This window comes from Hyperolius riggenbachi, chromosome 6, assembly GCF_040937935.1.
Source record: "Hyperolius riggenbachi isolate aHypRig1 chromosome 6, aHypRig1.pri, whole genome shotgun sequence".
Taxonomy (NCBI): Eukaryota; Metazoa; Chordata; class Amphibia; order Anura; family Hyperoliidae; genus Hyperolius; species Hyperolius riggenbachi.
The window spans coordinates 80,335,330-80,353,024 of NC_090651.1; the positions used below are offsets into that span (position 1 = coordinate 80,335,330).

General features: G+C 46.0%; 1 protein-coding gene across 4 annotated transcripts in view; it reads left to right on the top strand.

The window, feature by feature from the left end:
• LOC137520959 (vitamin D3 hydroxylase-associated protein-like) overlaps nt 1–17,695 on the top strand; it is a 66,525-nt gene that overhangs the window by 7,974 nt on the left and 40,856 nt on the right. For 2 of the 4 annotated variants that reach the window (XM_068239591.1, XM_068239594.1), the window contains exons 2-5: nt 4,439–4,552; nt 8,691–8,834; nt 11,003–11,136; nt 13,688–13,894. In XM_068239591.1, the coding sequence (XP_068095692.1) occupies nt 4,439–4,552; nt 8,691–8,834; nt 11,003–11,136; nt 13,688–13,894 (599 nt within the window). Of the gene's footprint in view, nt 1–314; nt 666–1,547; nt 1,689–4,438; nt 4,553–8,690; nt 8,835–11,002; nt 11,137–13,687; nt 13,895–17,695 lie in introns of those variants that run through there. The other 2 variants (XM_068239593.1, XM_068239595.1) reach the window with 2 other exon arrangements.

A 17,695-nucleotide genomic window follows, 5' to 3' on the forward strand; every position in this document is an offset into this window, starting at 1 on the left:
TTGGTGGTCAGGGTCCATTTTCATTCTATGGTTCGGTGAGACTGGACACAGATCTCCTCTAATAACATTTATCTTCTGTGGATTAAATTGTATAATATCTGTAATCTGACACAATCTGTTCCTTTGTTTGGCGTATAAATTGGCATTGCATCTCTTTTCACTGTGGCTGGTCTCTTGTTTCTGCTGAGAAGCTGTGACAGGCCCTCAGAGAGCGGAGCAGAGAATTCATCCTGCTGTGCTGTTTGCTATTTCTCCCCCTCCCTCCCTCCCTCTCTCTGATCCTGGGTGATTTGGGGAACATCTGTGAGGTATTATAATAAGGGGGCAGTAGTGGGGGCAGTGCTGGCAGTCAGAGGCCTCATGTGAGAAGTGCTGCTATTTCTGGCACTATTGTCTCTGTCAGCCTGGATGGGCAGTGCCCAGTCTCTTGTTTGTCTGAGGAAAGTGGCGTAGTTTCCCCAAAGATGAACTCTCTGCCATTTCATCTGCCTGCAATGATGGCTAGTCACCTGCTGATGGCCATCCTGTGCTGTGTGGTGGCCGGGTACTTTATCATTCGGTGGAAGGACAAAAGACGGTGCAATCAGAAGATTGCCAGTGCCAAGAAGCAGAGGGACCATGCCTTGGAACTCATGGAGAAGAGTGTTCTGCAGTATCAGGCACAGGTGAGTGTGGTCCTGAGGCAACCTCTGAGACCCAGTAGCCTGGTGTCCCTTCTCTCCTGTAATCAATAAGGCAATTTGCATATAATATGCAAGGGAACATTTCTATAGAACTTTTCTCCCACAGGACTCAGAGCGTGCTTAGGCTCTCTCAGATTCATGCTTAGGGACTATTATGTCAGGATTTAGCTTGATACAATGTTTCTTACAAAACCACTGTCTTTCCAGTTGAGTCTTGTTTAAAGGACACCTGAACTGAGAGAGATATGGAGGCTGACATTTATTTCCTTTTAAACAATACCAGTTGCCTGGCTGTCCTGTTGAGCCTCTGTCTCTAATACTTTTAGCCATAGACTCTAAACAAGCATGTGATGTGGTGTTTCTGACTGAAGTCTGACTAGATTAGCCACATGCTTGTTTCAGGTGTGTGATTCAGACACTACTGCAGCCAAAGAGATAAGCAGGACTATAGTTTTAAAAGGAACTAAGTAGGGGGCAGCCTCCATATCCCTCTCAGTGCAGGTGTTCTTTAGAGTGGCGTTTGTAGAATTTGGGAGTTCTGTGGTACGCAGTCACTTTGGGAGTACGCAGTTACTTTTCTATGTTTGTTGATTAAGGTTGCCATCTAGTGGTTGTTTTGAAACTCTCATCTCAACGTTGCAAGCATTTTATGATGTTGATCTGTGTGGACATGATTCTGGATGCGCGGTTGGTGGCGTTTTGGGTTATCCTTCAGGGCGGGATTTAGGCAAAGGCCAACCTAGGCAATGGCCTAGGGCACCACATGAGAAAGGGCACCAAATCAGCAGGCTAAACTGGTGCAGCATTTGCAAGCTTGAGCGCCTTACTGTGGTACTCTGCTGCTGACCGCCTGTGCAGCAGCCACCTTGCTCTCTGTGCACGTTTGCATTGTGGCCGGCGGCTATGGAGGATTTGGGCAGCATTGGAGACGGAAAGGAAGAGGAAGCTTCTAGACTGGAGACGAGCAGAGAAATGAGTGATACAGATGGCTTCTGCGGTGTGAAGGTGAGCTTGCTACCTATACTGAAAGGGGGGGGGGGGGGGAAGAAGGGATTGAGGGAGTCATCTGGCTACCTATACTGGAGGGAAAGGGGTCATCTGGCTACATATACTGGGTAAGGGGGGAGGAGGTCATCAGGCTAACTATACTACAGGGGAGGGGTCATCTGGCTACCTATACTGGAGGGAAAGGGGGGAAGAGTCATCTGGCCACCTATACAGGAGGGAAAGAGGGAGGAGTCATCTGGCTACCTATACAGGGGGAGGGGTCATCAGGCTACCTATACTAGAGAGAAGGGGGGAGGGGTCATCTCGCTACCTATACTGAAGGGGGGCAGCTTGTGACAGTAGCCTAGGGCGGTAAAGAGTACAAATCCGGCCCTGTTAGCCTTGTGTTACCAATAACAAACAAACAAAACAACAAAAAACAAAAACCCTATCAAAACAGTAGTAATGAAAAAAAAATCCACATTTCATTATAATTTACTCTACATTGTAATCGGAATATATTTTCTAAGGTAGCATTGTGTGTTACAGGAGCTCAGCAGCAGTAAGCCATCACTGACTGGAAATATTGTTCTAATACTCATAGTTATGCACATGTCTTTCTATTATCAGACCCTGGATGCTTGGACAAGATGAGTCAGATTATCTATTTATAGTGAATGGATTACTGCATAGTGCTTGTCTATCACACTCACATGCATCAAACTGTACAAGCCATCTGTTGAGCTTATTCTCAATCAAACTGAGACAGAGGGCTTATCTCAGTAGTCTGCCCCCCCCCCCCCCCCCCCCCCCCAAAAAAAAGTTCCTCTATCCATTCCCTGTTGTGTACCTTCTCCTTACACATTCCTGGCTTACAATCCTCTTTCTGCTAAAGTGACATAAAGTGAACAGGGCATCAAGCGACGGATTCTCTCGGCATAGAAGGGTGGCGAGGGACAGATCTAGGGCTCTGTCGCACTAGGAGCTGTTCCATCCGTTTGATGGAACACACCTAAGATGTGGTTAGAAAGGTAACATGAGTCTATTGACTTTCATGTTACCTTTCACATTAGACAAAGCGTTCCAGAATGTTATGTTGGAATGCATCTGGGAGTTTTTGGGAGTTCGTACAACCCAGCCGTTTTCCCATGGGGTAAATTAGAACTAGCGCCGCTGATATGCGTTGAACCTTAACTTCCCAACGACATACCTTAATTCGTAACACGTACACAAAATCGGGTTTGTGCATGCTTTAGTTAATGTGAAAAAGCCCTTAGGCTGAAGGGGGCTGGAGGAGGCCCCAGGTATGTATAATTATTCTATTTTTCAACATCTTAGGTTCACTTTGTTTCTTCTTCTTCAGGCATATTACAGAACTAGATCAGAACCATTAAAAGTAATGTCACATACAGAAGCTTAAAGAGAAACCATAACCAAGAATTGAACTTCATCCCAATCAGTAGCTGATACCCCCTTTCCCATCAGAAATATTTTCCTTTTCTCAAACGGATCATCAGGGGGGGTCTGTATGGCTGATTTTGTGGTGAAAGCCCTCCCACAGTGTGATATCAGGACCATGGTCCTGACAGTTTCCTGTCTGTGAACCTCATTGCATTGTGAGAAATAGCTGTTTAAAGCTGTTTCCAACTGCCAAAAAAGAAAGCAGCATCTCCTTTCACTGACATCACCTGACAGCAGTAAAAATGTCACCAGGTGATAAATGTCAAGAATGTAAATCAGGAAAAGGAAAGGTTTTACAACGGGCAAACAGTGACTAAATCGTTTATACATAATTATTGTAAATAATGAAGCACTTTTTTTAATTACATTCTTTTCACTGGAATTCTTTTAAGGCCTGTCTCCACTCTGTTTTCTGTGTGTCAGTTTTTCCGCATGAGTTGTCTGACAGTTTTGCATTGCAGTCAATTACTTTTCTTCATGTGAAAAATGCATTCTAGTGTGAACTAGGCCACTGATTAACATTGGTTGCAGTTTTCCTGGGCAGAGAATGCACAGAAAAACTGACGAGTGGAGATGGGATATAATATATGATTTTCTAGGGCAGGGGTCTCAAACTCAATTTACCTGGGGGGCCGCAGGAGGCAAAGTCAGGATGAGGCTGGGCCGCATAGGGAATTTCACAATCGCGGCGCATCGCCGCCTCTGCCCACCCCTCTCACTCTTCCTTCACAGAGAGGGTCGGGGAGAGGCGGCGATCCGTGCGGCGATTGACGTCAGGAGGGGCAGAGCTGAAGCTGAAAGCTCTGCCCCTTCCAGGAAATGCCGGCGGATTGCCCCCGGCGATTTGGGGGCTCCGCAGCCCCCGTTTAGCGGCGAGGATGCGGTGGATTACTTGGGAGCACTGAAGCAAACTATAAGGAAGCTTTTGCCAGTGAGGGCCACAAAATATTGTATCGAGGGCCGCAAATGGCCCGCGGGCCGCGAGTTTGAGACCCCTGTTCTAGGGTATACAGCAATCTGATACCATGTTACAGTCTTCTGCTTTTTGAAATGTAAAGTAAAGGGTGTATACCATAGGAAATCCTCTATAAGCTTCTGTATGTGACATAACTTTGTATGGTTCTGCTCCAGTTCTGTAGCATACCTGAAGAAGAAATCTTGCAAAGAAATCTTGTACGGTTGGTCATTAAAGGTATAACTCAAACAACTTTTGTTGTTAGTCATGGAGAGAATCCGAAGAACTAACACTGGACCACACGCAACTGTCTATACCTTTGATGGCACTTAGTGTTGTGTTTGTGTTGCAGCATGGTGATGTGGATGCCAGTCGTATCCTGTCGTTGTCTCTGGCAGATCTGGTCAGCCAACTGAAGAGTGGGTCACTCAGCCCTGAGGCTGTGCTACATGTCTACATTGAGAAGGTGAACATGGTTGGGGATTGGGAAGAGGGGTCATTAATTGTCATTGTGCTATAACCCAGATTAAAAAATAATCATTGTGTGGACTCCATGTGCTGCTTGGCCAGAAGAAGATATGGAGACTTATTCTTTTTTTTTAATAGCTTATCTCCCTGAATGTGGTTTAGAGGCAGGTAGCTTCCATTGTACCCACAGACAAGAGTTGATCTGGTTCTGCTAAAAACAGAATGGACTGATGTTATCTCTTGACTATGGGAAACTAAACTCCAAAATGGCCAATCATTCTTAAAGATAAAACTGACCACATTGGCCTCAATTCACTAAGATGATGCTGGAGATAATAAAGCAATAGAAAACTTACCACTAAACATCGATCTTGCCTTATTAAGGTGTAGAGATAAGTTTGTACAGTGAGAGAGTTATCTTATCTCTTCATTCTTTAAGTTACCTCCTCTGTACTTAAGTTACCTCCTCTGTAGTTACCTCCTCTGTAGTTATTTTCACACGCAGTTAATTAACAGCCTGTCTTTAACTTTAGAATTCTGGAGTTCTTTTAAGGATTAAAGAGTTAACTTTAGAGAGCTCACCTTAGCTTAAAGACAGAAGAGTTAACTTTAGGTTTGCCTGAGGTGAAATGTTTCCTGAATACTACATGCCTCATCACCATTGTGATAACTCTAGAAACGTTATTAAAGACAGGAGATAAGCTTAGTGATTTGAGGCCATTGGGTGTTTCCAGCCAATCTTCCCTGCTGAACATGTGGATCTTGCCCACAAATGCTTCAAAAATCTGACCGTGTGTAAGAACCAATCACAAACATGCATTTCTGAATCTCTATTCTAAAGTTGCTGCAGCAGAGAAGGTTTACCAGTCTAAAGAAGCTTTGTGCATCTTCATATTTCAGCTCTTCTCAGTCGGAAAGGACTTCAATAAGGATGCCCAATGCCCATTGCAATAGTTGAGCTCAGTGCTTCTGGTTGTGGCTGGATAGTGTTGTGGCTGGATAGCTGGATAGCTCTGCCTCTGCCAAAGGAGTATTGGGATCAAATCTTGGCTCTTCCTATTCAGTAAGCCAGCACCTAATTAGTAAGGAGTTCTTTGGGCGAGACTCCCTAACACTGCTACCAAGTGCGCTCTAGTGGCTGCCTCGCAAGCACGTTGAGTCCGGCAGGAGAAAAGCGCTATACAATAAAAGGAATTATTATTATTCTATGATTCTCCTGTTCAATGCCAGGCATGGTATTTTTTCAGAATTGGTCAGTGAGCTGTAAATAATTCTGAATGTATGCAGGGTTTTGCAAATTCTTTATACAAATTCATGCAACTTGAAAATGGACCAATTAAATCCTGCCAAGGCGGAATTGGATTGGCCCATTTTCTGCAAACGGCAAAACTTGCATAATTCTGCATCAATTCAAAATTATTTGCATCTCATTGACCATCCATATTCCTTTTTATCCCCTCATTTTCCCCACCACATTAACTCCTCAACTAAGCCGCTTTATATCAGCAGGTGTTTAGTTACAGTGAGAGAAAAGGGAACATCATTTCTTTCTATTCAGAAATCTTCATACTCTATCTGCCTTTAGTTCTTTGAGCACCCATAGATTGTGCACCCCTCTGAGTACCCATAGGCTGTGCACACCACTGAGTGTCCATAGACTGTGCACCCTTCTGAGTATCCATAGACTGTGCACCCCTCTGAGTACCCATAGGCTGTGCACACCTCTGAGTGTCCATAGACTGTGCACACCTCTGAGTATCCATAGACTGTGCACCCCTCTGAGTGTCCATAGTCTGTGCACCCTTCTGAGTATCCTTAGACTGTGCACCCCTCTGAGTGTCCATAGACTGTGCACACCTCTGAGTATCCATAGGCTGTGCACACCTCTGAGTGTCCATAGACTGTGCACACCTGTGAGTATCCATAGACTGTGCACCCCTCTGAGTACCCATAGACTGTGCAGCCATCTGAGTATCCATAGACTGTGCACCCCTCTGAGTATCCATAGACTGTGCACCCCTCTGAGTACCCATAGACTGTGCACCCCTCTGAGTACCCATAGACTGTGCACCCCTCTGAGCGCCCATAGACTGTGTACCCCTCTGAGTGCCCATAGACTGTGAACCCATCTGAGTGCCCATAGACTGTGCACCCCTCTGAGTGCCCATAGACTGTGCACCCCTCTGAGTGTCCATAGGCTGTGCACCCTTCTGAGTATCCATAGACTGTGCACACCTCTGAGTATCCATAGGCTGTGCACACCTCTGAGTATCCATAGACTGTGCACCCCTCTGAGTACCCATAGACTGTGCAGCCATCTGAGTATCCATAGACTATGCACCATCTGAGTACCCATACACTGTGCACCCCTCTGAGTATCCATAGACTGTGCACCCCTGTGACTACCCATAGACTGTGCAACCCTCTGAGTACCCATAGACTGCATCCCTCTGAGTACCCATAGACTGTGCAGCCCCCCCGAGTATCCATAGACTGTGCAGCCATCTGAGTACCCATTACTGTGCACCCCTCTGAGTGCCCATAGACTGTGCACCCCTCTGAGCGCCCATATACTGTGCACCCCTCTGAGTGCCCATAGACTGTGCACCCCTCTGAGTACCCATAGACTGTGCAGCCCTCTGAGTACCCATAGACTGCACCCCTCTGAGTACCCATAGACTGTGCAGCTCCCCGAGTATCCATAGACTGTGCAGCCATCTGAGTACCCATTACTGTGCAATCCTCTGAGTGCCCATAGACTGTGCACCCCTCTGAGCGCCCATATACTGTGCACCCCTCTGAGTGCCCATAGACTGTGCACCCCTCTGAGTACCCATAGACTGTGCACCCCTCTGAGCACCCATAGACTGTGCACCCCTCTGAGTACCCATAGACTGTGCACCCCTCTGAGTACCCATAGACTGTGCACCCCTCTGAGTGCCCATTACTGTGCACCGCTCTGAGCGCCCATAGACTGTGCACCGCTCTGAGCGCCCATAGACTGTGCACCGCTCTGAGCGCCCATAGACTGTGCACCCCTCTGAGCACCCATAGACTGTGCACCCCTCTGAGCACCCATAGACTGTGCACCCCTCTGAGCACCCATAGACTGTGCACCCCTCTGAGCACCCATAGACTGTGCACCCCTCGGAGCACCTATAGACTGTGCACCCCTCGGAGCACCCATAGACTGTGCACCCCTCTGAGTACCCATAGACTGTGCACCCCTCTGAGTACCAATAGACTGTGCACCCCTCTGAGCACCCATAGACTGTGCACCCCTCTGAGCACCCATAGACTGTGCACCCCTCTGAGCACCCATAGACTGTGCACCCCTCTGAGCACCCATAGACTGTGCACCCCTCTGAGCACCCATAGACTGTGCACCACTCTGAGCACCCATAGACTGTGCACCCCCCTGAGCACCCATAGACTGTGCACCCCCCTGAGCACCCATAGACTGTGCACCCCTCTGAGCACCCATAGACTGTGCACCCCTCTGAGTACCCATAGACTGTGCACCCCTCTGAGCACCCATAGACTGTGCACCCCTCGGAGCACCCATAGACTGTGCACCCCTCTGAGTACCCAAAGACTGTGCACCCCTCTGAGTACCCATAGACCAGGGCCGGGCCGAGGCAGAGGCTGGAGAGGCTCCAGCCTCAGGGCGCAGTGAAGGAGGGGGCGCACAACTCATTCAGCTGTCATTCCCAATTGTGTTTAAAGCAGAAAGAAATAAGAAAAGGGGATACATGACAGTGACTGCAAGCCAGATAACTAGAGATTAAGGTGTTGGGGAGGTTGGGGGCTCTGGGGCAACTATTTATCTAATAGCAATCTGTGTGTGACAGCTGGGGTGGGAGGGATGGAGGGGCGCACTTTGCTGTCTCAGCCTTGGGTGCTGAAGGACCTTGTCCCGGCTCTGCCATAGACTGTGCACCCCTCTGAGCACCCATAGACTCTGCACCCCTCTGAGTACCCATAGACTTTGCTCCCCTCTTGAGTACCCATAGACTGTGCACCCCTCTGAGCACCCATAGACTGTGCACCCCTCGGAGTTCTGCCCATCATCCGGCAGTGATTTGGGATTTGCCCTTTATGCCAGTAATCTCTTCTTGTCATACCTTTTGGTTCAGGCTTTGGAAGTGACACGAGAAGTGAACTGTGTGACAGATTTCCTGCCAGAATGTGAGACGCAACTACAAGAGGTAAAGAAGCAACCAGAGAAAGGTCTTCTGTATGGAGTTCCAATCTCTTTGAAGGACAACGTTGGATACAAGGTGATTTGTTACTTGCATCTGCTTCCAGCACCGTGCCAACAACAGATATAAATCTCTCTCCCTTACAGTAAATACCAAACGCTCCCATCACCATCCATCTGATAGTAGTGCAGTTGCCCCTCTCCATCAGCATCACTGTTGCCACCAGATATAACCTGTACCTCGTCCAGCTTTATCACAGTTGTTGGATATAAACCAGTCCTACCCTACCTCAATCCAGTACATAAGGGCTAAAACACGCCTGTAGTACACCTTTGGCAGTTTGTTTCAGTCCAATGAACCTACTACAGAACAGTGAGGGGCCTTTTACACTGGGGCGGTGCGGTATTTTTACTGCACCACACCGCAGGGCGATAAAAGTCTATGGGGTAGTTTATACTACCCACTGTTTGGTGCGCTGCGCTGGAAGTGCCTTATCTAACCGCTAGTGCATACCTATGTTGCTGTGCGACAGTGACGTGCAGCGGACCGGAAGCCATGTAAGTCTATGGCGACATGCGTGTTTTAAAACGACCCGCCGTGGTTTTTTATGTCGCGCATGCACAGGAGCGTATTTTAACAATATGCTTCCATGCACGTCATCAATTGGCCACTTCCTGCTTGGCCGGCTGCCAGACGGGGATTACCGCATACTAATGCAGTAATCCGCCAATCTGCAGTCTGAAACCAACCTGAATCACCCTTGTGATATAGGTCTATCAGACAACACAGATGATTAGGGCTGTGTTTTCCATGAGGCTCTGTAGGCATGTGCCTACAGGCGCCTGATGGTAGACAGGTGGCTTACTCCCCTCTCCGAGTACCTCCCTCTTTCCCTATACAGAGCTACCTCATACTTGGGGGCACCTCTAGACTGTTAATATTGAGGGTACTTCTTTTTACCTAATACTAAGGGGTACCCGTGGCTAGCTAAAGTCAGGTGAGGGGAGGTGAAAGCTAGGCCAGCCAATACACTTGCAGTGCGGTTCGGGGGGGGGGGGGGGGGTTGTGGGTTCTAGGAGGGGTTGAACATATGTCTCTATTGGCTCCTGTGTAAATCTGGGCCTACAGATAATTAACAAGTAGTGGTAAAGGTGTGATTTTGTAAATTTAACCATAAGGTTTTCCAGCAATATCACAGGTGTGATATCTAGTGACAATTACTAATCTCCAGGTAACATCCTACTGTGATAATTAGCAGCAGGTTGTCCATAGCAACCATTGTTTTCATTCATATCTAAGCTGTTCCAATGATATATGGAAGTTGATTTATTGATATAATTTATGAGAAAAATCTTCACACATAATTGAGAGGAAAATGAACGTAAGTAATAATAATACACACAAACCAGGGTTACCGCGCAGGCAAGCACTGTTAATGCAGGTGGAGAGATTAAGGCCTGTCCACACTCAGGGCTAAAATGTCACACATAATTAATGGTATTGCTCAAAGCCGGCCTTTGGTTTCACAGTGCCCTGAGCGAAATCTGATTTTTGTGCCCCCCCCGCCTCCTTCATCTGCTTCGTGCGTACACACACACGCACGCACGCACACCAACTTCTCTCCTGAATTAACTCCTAGGACAGTGGTTCTGAAGTCATGACACATAATGCCAAATGCTCAGATCTCCATGTCGCATCACATATGTATAATAGAAAAAAAAAAAATAACTACAAAATGGATGTAAAGAGTGCATTATCCTGAATAAACTTAAAAAAATTAAGGCTAGAACCCTTCAGGAATATTATTTTAAAAAAAACACGCTATCAGACTCGGTATAGGTAGGTAGCCAGGTACAGGTGCCCCCAGTATAGGATCTCATGTGTAAGGTTCCCTCAATATAGGTAGCCAAGCATAGGTTCCCCCAGTAAAGAGAGTCAATTGTAGGTCCCCCCCCCCCCCATAGGTAGCCAGGCTTAGGTGCCTCCAGTATATGTAGCTAGGTGTTGCTGCCCCAATATAGGAAGTCAGGTGTAGGTGCTCTCAGTATAGTTAGCCAGCTATAGGTGCGGCGCCCCCCTTGGAAGCCGGCGCCCTGATCGACCGCTCTGGTCGCTCATATCAAAGGCCGGCTATGCTATTGCTCAGCTGCCCTATGTAACAGTGATATAGTTACAGTATATTTTCCTATGGAAGAATTATCATAATTTTGGTTATTGAAGTAACGCCAGACCTTTCTTCACTGTAGGGCCACAATTGTAACTGCGGCCTAGTCCATTTCTTGGGAACTCTAGATCAAGAAGACAGCGTTGTGGTAGAGGTGCTGAAGAAACAGGGCGCCATTCCCTATGTGAAGACCAACGTCCCCCAATCCCTGATCATGTGAGTGTCGTAGTTTGGTCTGTGAGGTTGTTGGAGGCTTTTGTTTGTTCAGTTAACAACCTGGCTGGCATTCTCCTATGGAAACTGCAACTGGGGAGGAGGAAATATGGGAGCTTGTTGCATACCTATAATAAAGCCACCGGGAGATTTAAATGCAGGGTACCAAATTACTGTGTTTTTGTAGTAATTTTGTGCTCCGTCTTTTGACAATGCCCAAATTACTCACTATAGCTGTAATTCCTATTACGGCCTATGGTGGCACTGGCCGCGCCCAAATCTGTGCTTGTTTACTTTAGGGGACCCAGCAGGAAACCTCATAGGGAACAGTTCTCTCCAATCACAGCACCGTTTACGGCACGAAGCATTGTGATTGGCCAAATAGTGTGGATGTTGTTTACTACAACCTACTGGAAAGTTTGAGGGGGTGCCGTCCACTCAATAACAATAGCGGACTTTCCCTATGAGGTTTCCTGCTGGGTCCTCTAAAGTAAACTATTGCCAAAATATCCACAAACAAAAATCAGGGACACGTCAGGGAGCCTTTTCAGTGTAGTAGATAAAATAACGGGATAAAGATGTGTGGTTATTTACTCATAAGAATAGGTTGTTCACTAAAAATTGCACAGTTAATGGGAACCTTTAGAGGTAATCTTAAAGGTAGCTACTAATGATACACTTCAGCGTACAATCGATTACGAACAATCATTCGGATGAACGATCACAAATGATCGTTTGGAACCACTAACAGACGAAAATCTCCTAACCAATCTGATCAGATTAAAATATCACTGTTAAGGTGGCCACTAATGATACAATTGGCCTAACAATCTTTTGCGAACGATTCTTCCTATAAATGATCGGAAATTATCGTTTGGGACCACTAATGGACAAAAATCTCCTAACCAATCTAATCAGAGTAATTAAATCGATCCAATTTTTGGACGATTTTATTAATCTGATTGGATTGGTTAGATTAGTGACCATTAGTGGTCCCAAACGATAATTTCTGATTGTTTATATAAAAAATAGTTCGTAGACGATTATTCGGCAAATTGTATCATTAGTAGCCACCTTTAATGGGTACCCTAAGGCGGGGACTGTAGTATGATCAGGTGGAGAGATTGGCCGACCCTCACCTGAGGCGAAGGGTACCAGATGGAGGGTCCTGCTCTAAAAAAAGAACAGATGGATCATGCAATATAGAACCCTTAAAGGATTATGTAAGAAGTCACTAACGTCCAAACTGCACAAAGTCTTGGAGGCCACAAACATAATTTTATTGAAAAAGTCATTTTTATACGGCACAGGTGTCTGCAGTGCGGTGGGAAAATGGGTGTGGCCATGATATGACTGGGTAGAGCTAACTGTAATAACTTTGTAACTTTGAGGCAGTGGGCCAGCATTTTCTCCCAAAACACAGTTAGGCAAAGTGATTCTAATTGTAATTAGACATTTTAGAATGATGCTCAAAGTTAACCTAAACTGAACACAAGGAAAAGAGTTTCACTTACCTGGGGCTTCCACCAGCCCCATGCAGCAATCTCTGGTTCCCCTGCTGCGGCTCAGTTTTGTTTCTGCCGACTGATCAGTCGGTGGGCCACTGCGCCTTCATTCTTGTACGCGGTCACATCTTCAAGAGTGTCCTGGGCAGGCGCAGTAAGAGAGAACCTAGTACTGCGCCTGGACAGGATGCTCTCACCAACGGGAGCGCGAATGAGGACACGCACGGCCAGGGCCGCGCAGGCGCTGTCAGCAAAGATGAAATTTAGCCACGGCCGGTTAGGCACGCCGCGGGCACAGGGCAGCTGCAGGGGGCTGGTTGAAGCCCCAGGTAAGTGAAACTCTTTTCCTTATGTTTAGCTTAGGTTCACTTTAAAACTAATGGGAATTAAAAAAACAAATAAACAGATACTTACCTTAGGAAAAGGAAGATTCTGAGTCCTATAGAGCCGTCCTGCTCTTTTCACGGTCCCCGGGCTCCAGCGATGTTACTTCGTTGGAATCACCCGCCACGGAAGGCTTTGGAAGTCTTCGGGAGCCCTAGTGCTCCCAAAGATGGGCAGCTCTGTACTGCGAGAGAGGGCGCTTGCACAGGCGCAGTACGGAGCTGCCTGTCTTCAGGAGCACTCAGGCTTTTGAAGACTTCTGAAGCCTCCTGCTGCGACAGAGAGCAATATTCAACCTAAGGCCTCTTGCACAATACATGCGATTCCAATTCTGATTTTTAATCGATTATCACATGCGATTCCGATTTCTAATTTTTAATGGGTATTGCATGCTGCGTTTTTTCTGCGTTTTTCTTTTGATAGCATCCAGGGAAAATCGGAATTGCAAATTGGATTTGCAGTGTGCAGGGAGCCTAATACTGCTCCTGGGGGAGTGAGAGCTAGAAGGTGGGGCCCGTGAGAGGAGCGGGAAAGCTCTATAGGACCCAGAGTCTTCCTTCTCCTTAAGTATCTATTTTTTCTTTTCAATTCCCATTAACTTTAATAACCATAAAAGTGAAAAGTATTACTATTCTAGCAATCATCATATTGTTCTTCATTTTCAGCTATGACTGCAGTAATTCAATTTATGGACAGACCCTGAACCCTCATAATCACAAGAAGACTTGCGGAGGTTCCACTGGAGGAGAAGGTGCATTGATTGCAGGTGGTGGAGCCATTCTCGGTGTGGGCACTGATGTCCTGGGCAGCATCCGTATGCCATCTAGTTTCTGTGGCATCTGTGGCTTCAAACCATCAGGAGACCGGCTGAGGTGTGTACAAGTTAATTCTCATTTACTGAGTGTCATGTTCCATGGTGCTGCACTATATAAATATGCTGTAATCTGTATAAATATGAGTGGGGAACACAAATCCATGCATAGCCCATATATATATATATATATATATATATATATATAATCGGATGTACAGGATCTTCTCAAAAAATTAGCATATTTTGATGAAGTTCATTATTTTCTGTAATGTACTGATAAACATTAGACTTTCATATATTTTAGATTTATTACACACAACTGAAGTAGTTCAAGCTTTTTATTGTTTTTCTTATTGATGATTTTGGCATACAGCTCATGAAAACCTAAATTTCCTATCTCAAAAAATTAGCATATTTAATCCGACCAATAAAAGAAAAGTGTTTTTAAAACAAAAAAGTCAACCTTCAAATAATTATGTTCAGTTATGCACTCAATACTTGGTCGGGAATCCTTTTGCAGAAATGACTGCTTCAATGCGGCGTGGCATGGAGGCAATCAGCCTGTGGCACTGCTCAGGTGTTATGGAGGCCCAGGATGCTTCGATAGCGGCCTTAAAGGGACTCTTAAGTGTAACAAAAAAAATGAGTTTTACTCACCTAGGGCTTCCAATAGCCCCCTGCAGCTGTCCGGTGCCCTCGCTGTCTCCCTCCGATCCTCCTGGCCCCGCCAGCAGCCACTTCCTGTTTCGGTGACAGGAGCTGACAGGCTGGGGACGCAAGTGATTCTTCGCGATCCCAGACACATTAGCACCCTCTATGCTGCTATATGGTATATGATATATGCTATAGCAGCATAGATGGAGCTATTGTGGCCTGGAACGCGAAGAATCACTCGCGTCCCCAGCCTGTCAGCTCCTGTCACCGAAACAGGAAGTGGCTGCCAGCGGGGCCAGGAGGATCGGAGGGAGATGGCGAGGGCACCGGACAGCTGCAGCGGGCTATTGGAAGCCCCGGGTGAGTAAAACTCATTTTTTTTGTTTGACTTAAGTGTCCCTTTAAGCTCATCCAGAGTGTTGGGTCTTGCGTCTCTCAACTCTCTCTTCACAATATCCCACAGATTCTCTATGGGGTTCAGGTCAGGAGAGTTGGCAGGCCAATTGAGCACAGTAATACCATGGTCAGTAAACCATTTACCAGTGGTTTTGGCACTGTGAGCAGGTGCCAGGTCGTGCTGAAAAATGAAATCTTCATCTCCATAAATCTTTTCAGCAGATGGAAGCATGAAGTGCTCCAAAATCTCCTTATAGCTAGCTGCATTGACCCTGCCCTTGATAAAACACAGTGGACCAACACCAGCAGCTGACATGGCACCCCAGACTATCACTGACTGTGGGTACTTGACACTGGACTTCAGGCATTTTGGCATTTCCCTCTCCCCAGTCTTCCTCCAGACTCTGGCACCTTGATTTCCGAATGACATGTAAAAGTTGCTTTCATCCGAAAAAAGTACTTTGGACCACTGAGCAACAGTCCAGTGCTGCTTCTCTGTAGCCCAGGTCAGGCGCTTCTGCCGCTGTTTCTGGTTCAAAAGTGGGCTCATGCTTCCATCTGCTGAAAAGATTTATGGAGATTAAAATTTCATTTTTCAGCACGACCTGGCACCTGCTCAAAGTGCCAAAACCACTGGTAAATGGTTTACTGACCATGGTATTACTGTGCTCAATTGGCCTGCCAACTCTCCTGACCTGAACCCCATAGAGAATCTGTGAGATATTGTGAGGAGAAAGTTGTGAGATGCAAGACCCAACACTCTGGATGAGCTTAAGGCCGCTATCGAAGCATCCTGGGCCTCCATAACACCTGAGCAGTGCCACAAGCTGATTGCCTCCATGCCACGCCGCATTGAAGCAGTCATTTCTGCAAAAGGATTCCCGACCAAGTATTGAGTGCATAACTGAACATAATTATTTGAAGGTTGACTTTTTTTTTTTTTAAAAACACTTTTCTTTTATTGGTCTGATTAAATATGCTAATTTTTTGAAATAGGAAATTTGGGTTTTCATGAGCTGTATGCCAAAATCATCAATAAGAAAAACAATAAAAAGCTTGCACTACTTCAGTTGTGTGTAATGAATCTAAAATATATGAAAGTCTAATGTTTATCAGTACATTACAGAAAATAATGAACTTTATCACAATATGCTAATTTTTTGAGAAGATCCTGTATATGCATGTGTGTATGTGCCGCGATCACTCGAAAACTGCTTGACCGATTTGAACGAAACTTGGTATGCAGTTCCTTTACTACCTGGGATGATATGTTCTGGGGGTCTCGCGTCTCCCCTGCACACCTGGGCGGAGCTAAAAACAGCAAATCAGATTTCACCCATTCAAGTCAATCAGAAAAATGTAAAAGGCTGCTATTCTCACAGTAATCAAGCAAGAGTCCTCACACTTGGCACAGTTAGTCACTTGGTGACCGAGGTTACAAATCCAGGAAAAGTGGGCGGAGCATTAAACAGCAAATCAAATTTCAGCCATTCATTTTAAATGGTAAAATGTAAACTGCAGCCATTCTTAGACTGTAAATTGCAGGGTTTTCAAACTTGGCACTCTTGCCCACTAAGGGACTGAGCCCACTAACGCAGTTGTGCGCAGTTGTGTCCACTTTTCAGCAACACATCAATGTTACAGATGCTGAAAAGCGGACACAACTGCATCAGTGGGCTCTGGCCCTGAATGACTGGGCGTAATATTCCAAAAAGTGGGTGGAGCTTACAGCAGCCAATCAAAATTCACAAATTGATTTTCAAGAGGAATATTTAAACTGCTGCCATTCTTACACTGTTAATGGCAGAGGCTTCAAATTTTCTACAGGTGGTCATTGGGTGACTGGGGTTTAAATTTACTAAAGAGGGGGAGCCACAAACAGCCAATCAGATTTCTTTGGTAGATAAACTGCTTCCATTCACACATTTTTTATGCCAGCAACCTGAAAGCTTACAAACTTGGTCATTGAGTGACTGTGTGTCAAGGTTACAAACAGTGGGCGGAACCAAAAACTAATTTAAATGGGAAAATATAAACTGCAGCCATTCTTACACTGTTAATGGCAGGGTTCTCAAACTTTGCACAGTTAGTCACTGGGTGACTGGGTTTAATATTCAGGGAAGTGGGTGGAGCCTTTAATAGCCAATCAAAAGTGCCTCAAACCTGGTACAGTCGGTCATTGGGTGACTGGGGTTCAAATTCTGGAAAGGGGGTGGAGCCACAAAAAGCCAATCAGATTTGTTTAATTTCTATGGGAATATAAAAATGATTGATACCAAGGACCCCAAAGCTCATAAACTTGGTCATTAAGTGACTGCATGTCAAGGTCAGAAAAAGTCGCCGTACATATAAACTGCTGCCATTCTTACACTGATAATGCCAGGGTTCTCAAACTTGACACAGTGGGCCACTGGGTAACTGTGATTAACCATTTCCCGACTGCTCCACGCCGACTGGCATGAATGCTGCGGCAGCCTTAGGACCGCTCAACGTCATTTGGCGTGAAGTCCTGGGGCGGGGTTTTGCAGGAGATTCGCTTCAATGATGGAGCTCTGTTAGACGGTGAAACTGTCTTTTTACAATGTACACAGCTGCAATCTAAGGCAGCACTGTACTGGAGACAGACAGCCGTGTTACTCAGCTGTTCCCTACAGAGGATCAGGAGCGATCGGCTGTCATAGGCTGATACCTATGATAGCTGATAACGGTGATTAACTGGCGGGGGGAGGTAGGGTAGGGAATTAAAAAAAAATAGAGAGAAATTTGTTAAAAATAAATAAATAACAAACAAACAGGGCATTAGTGATCA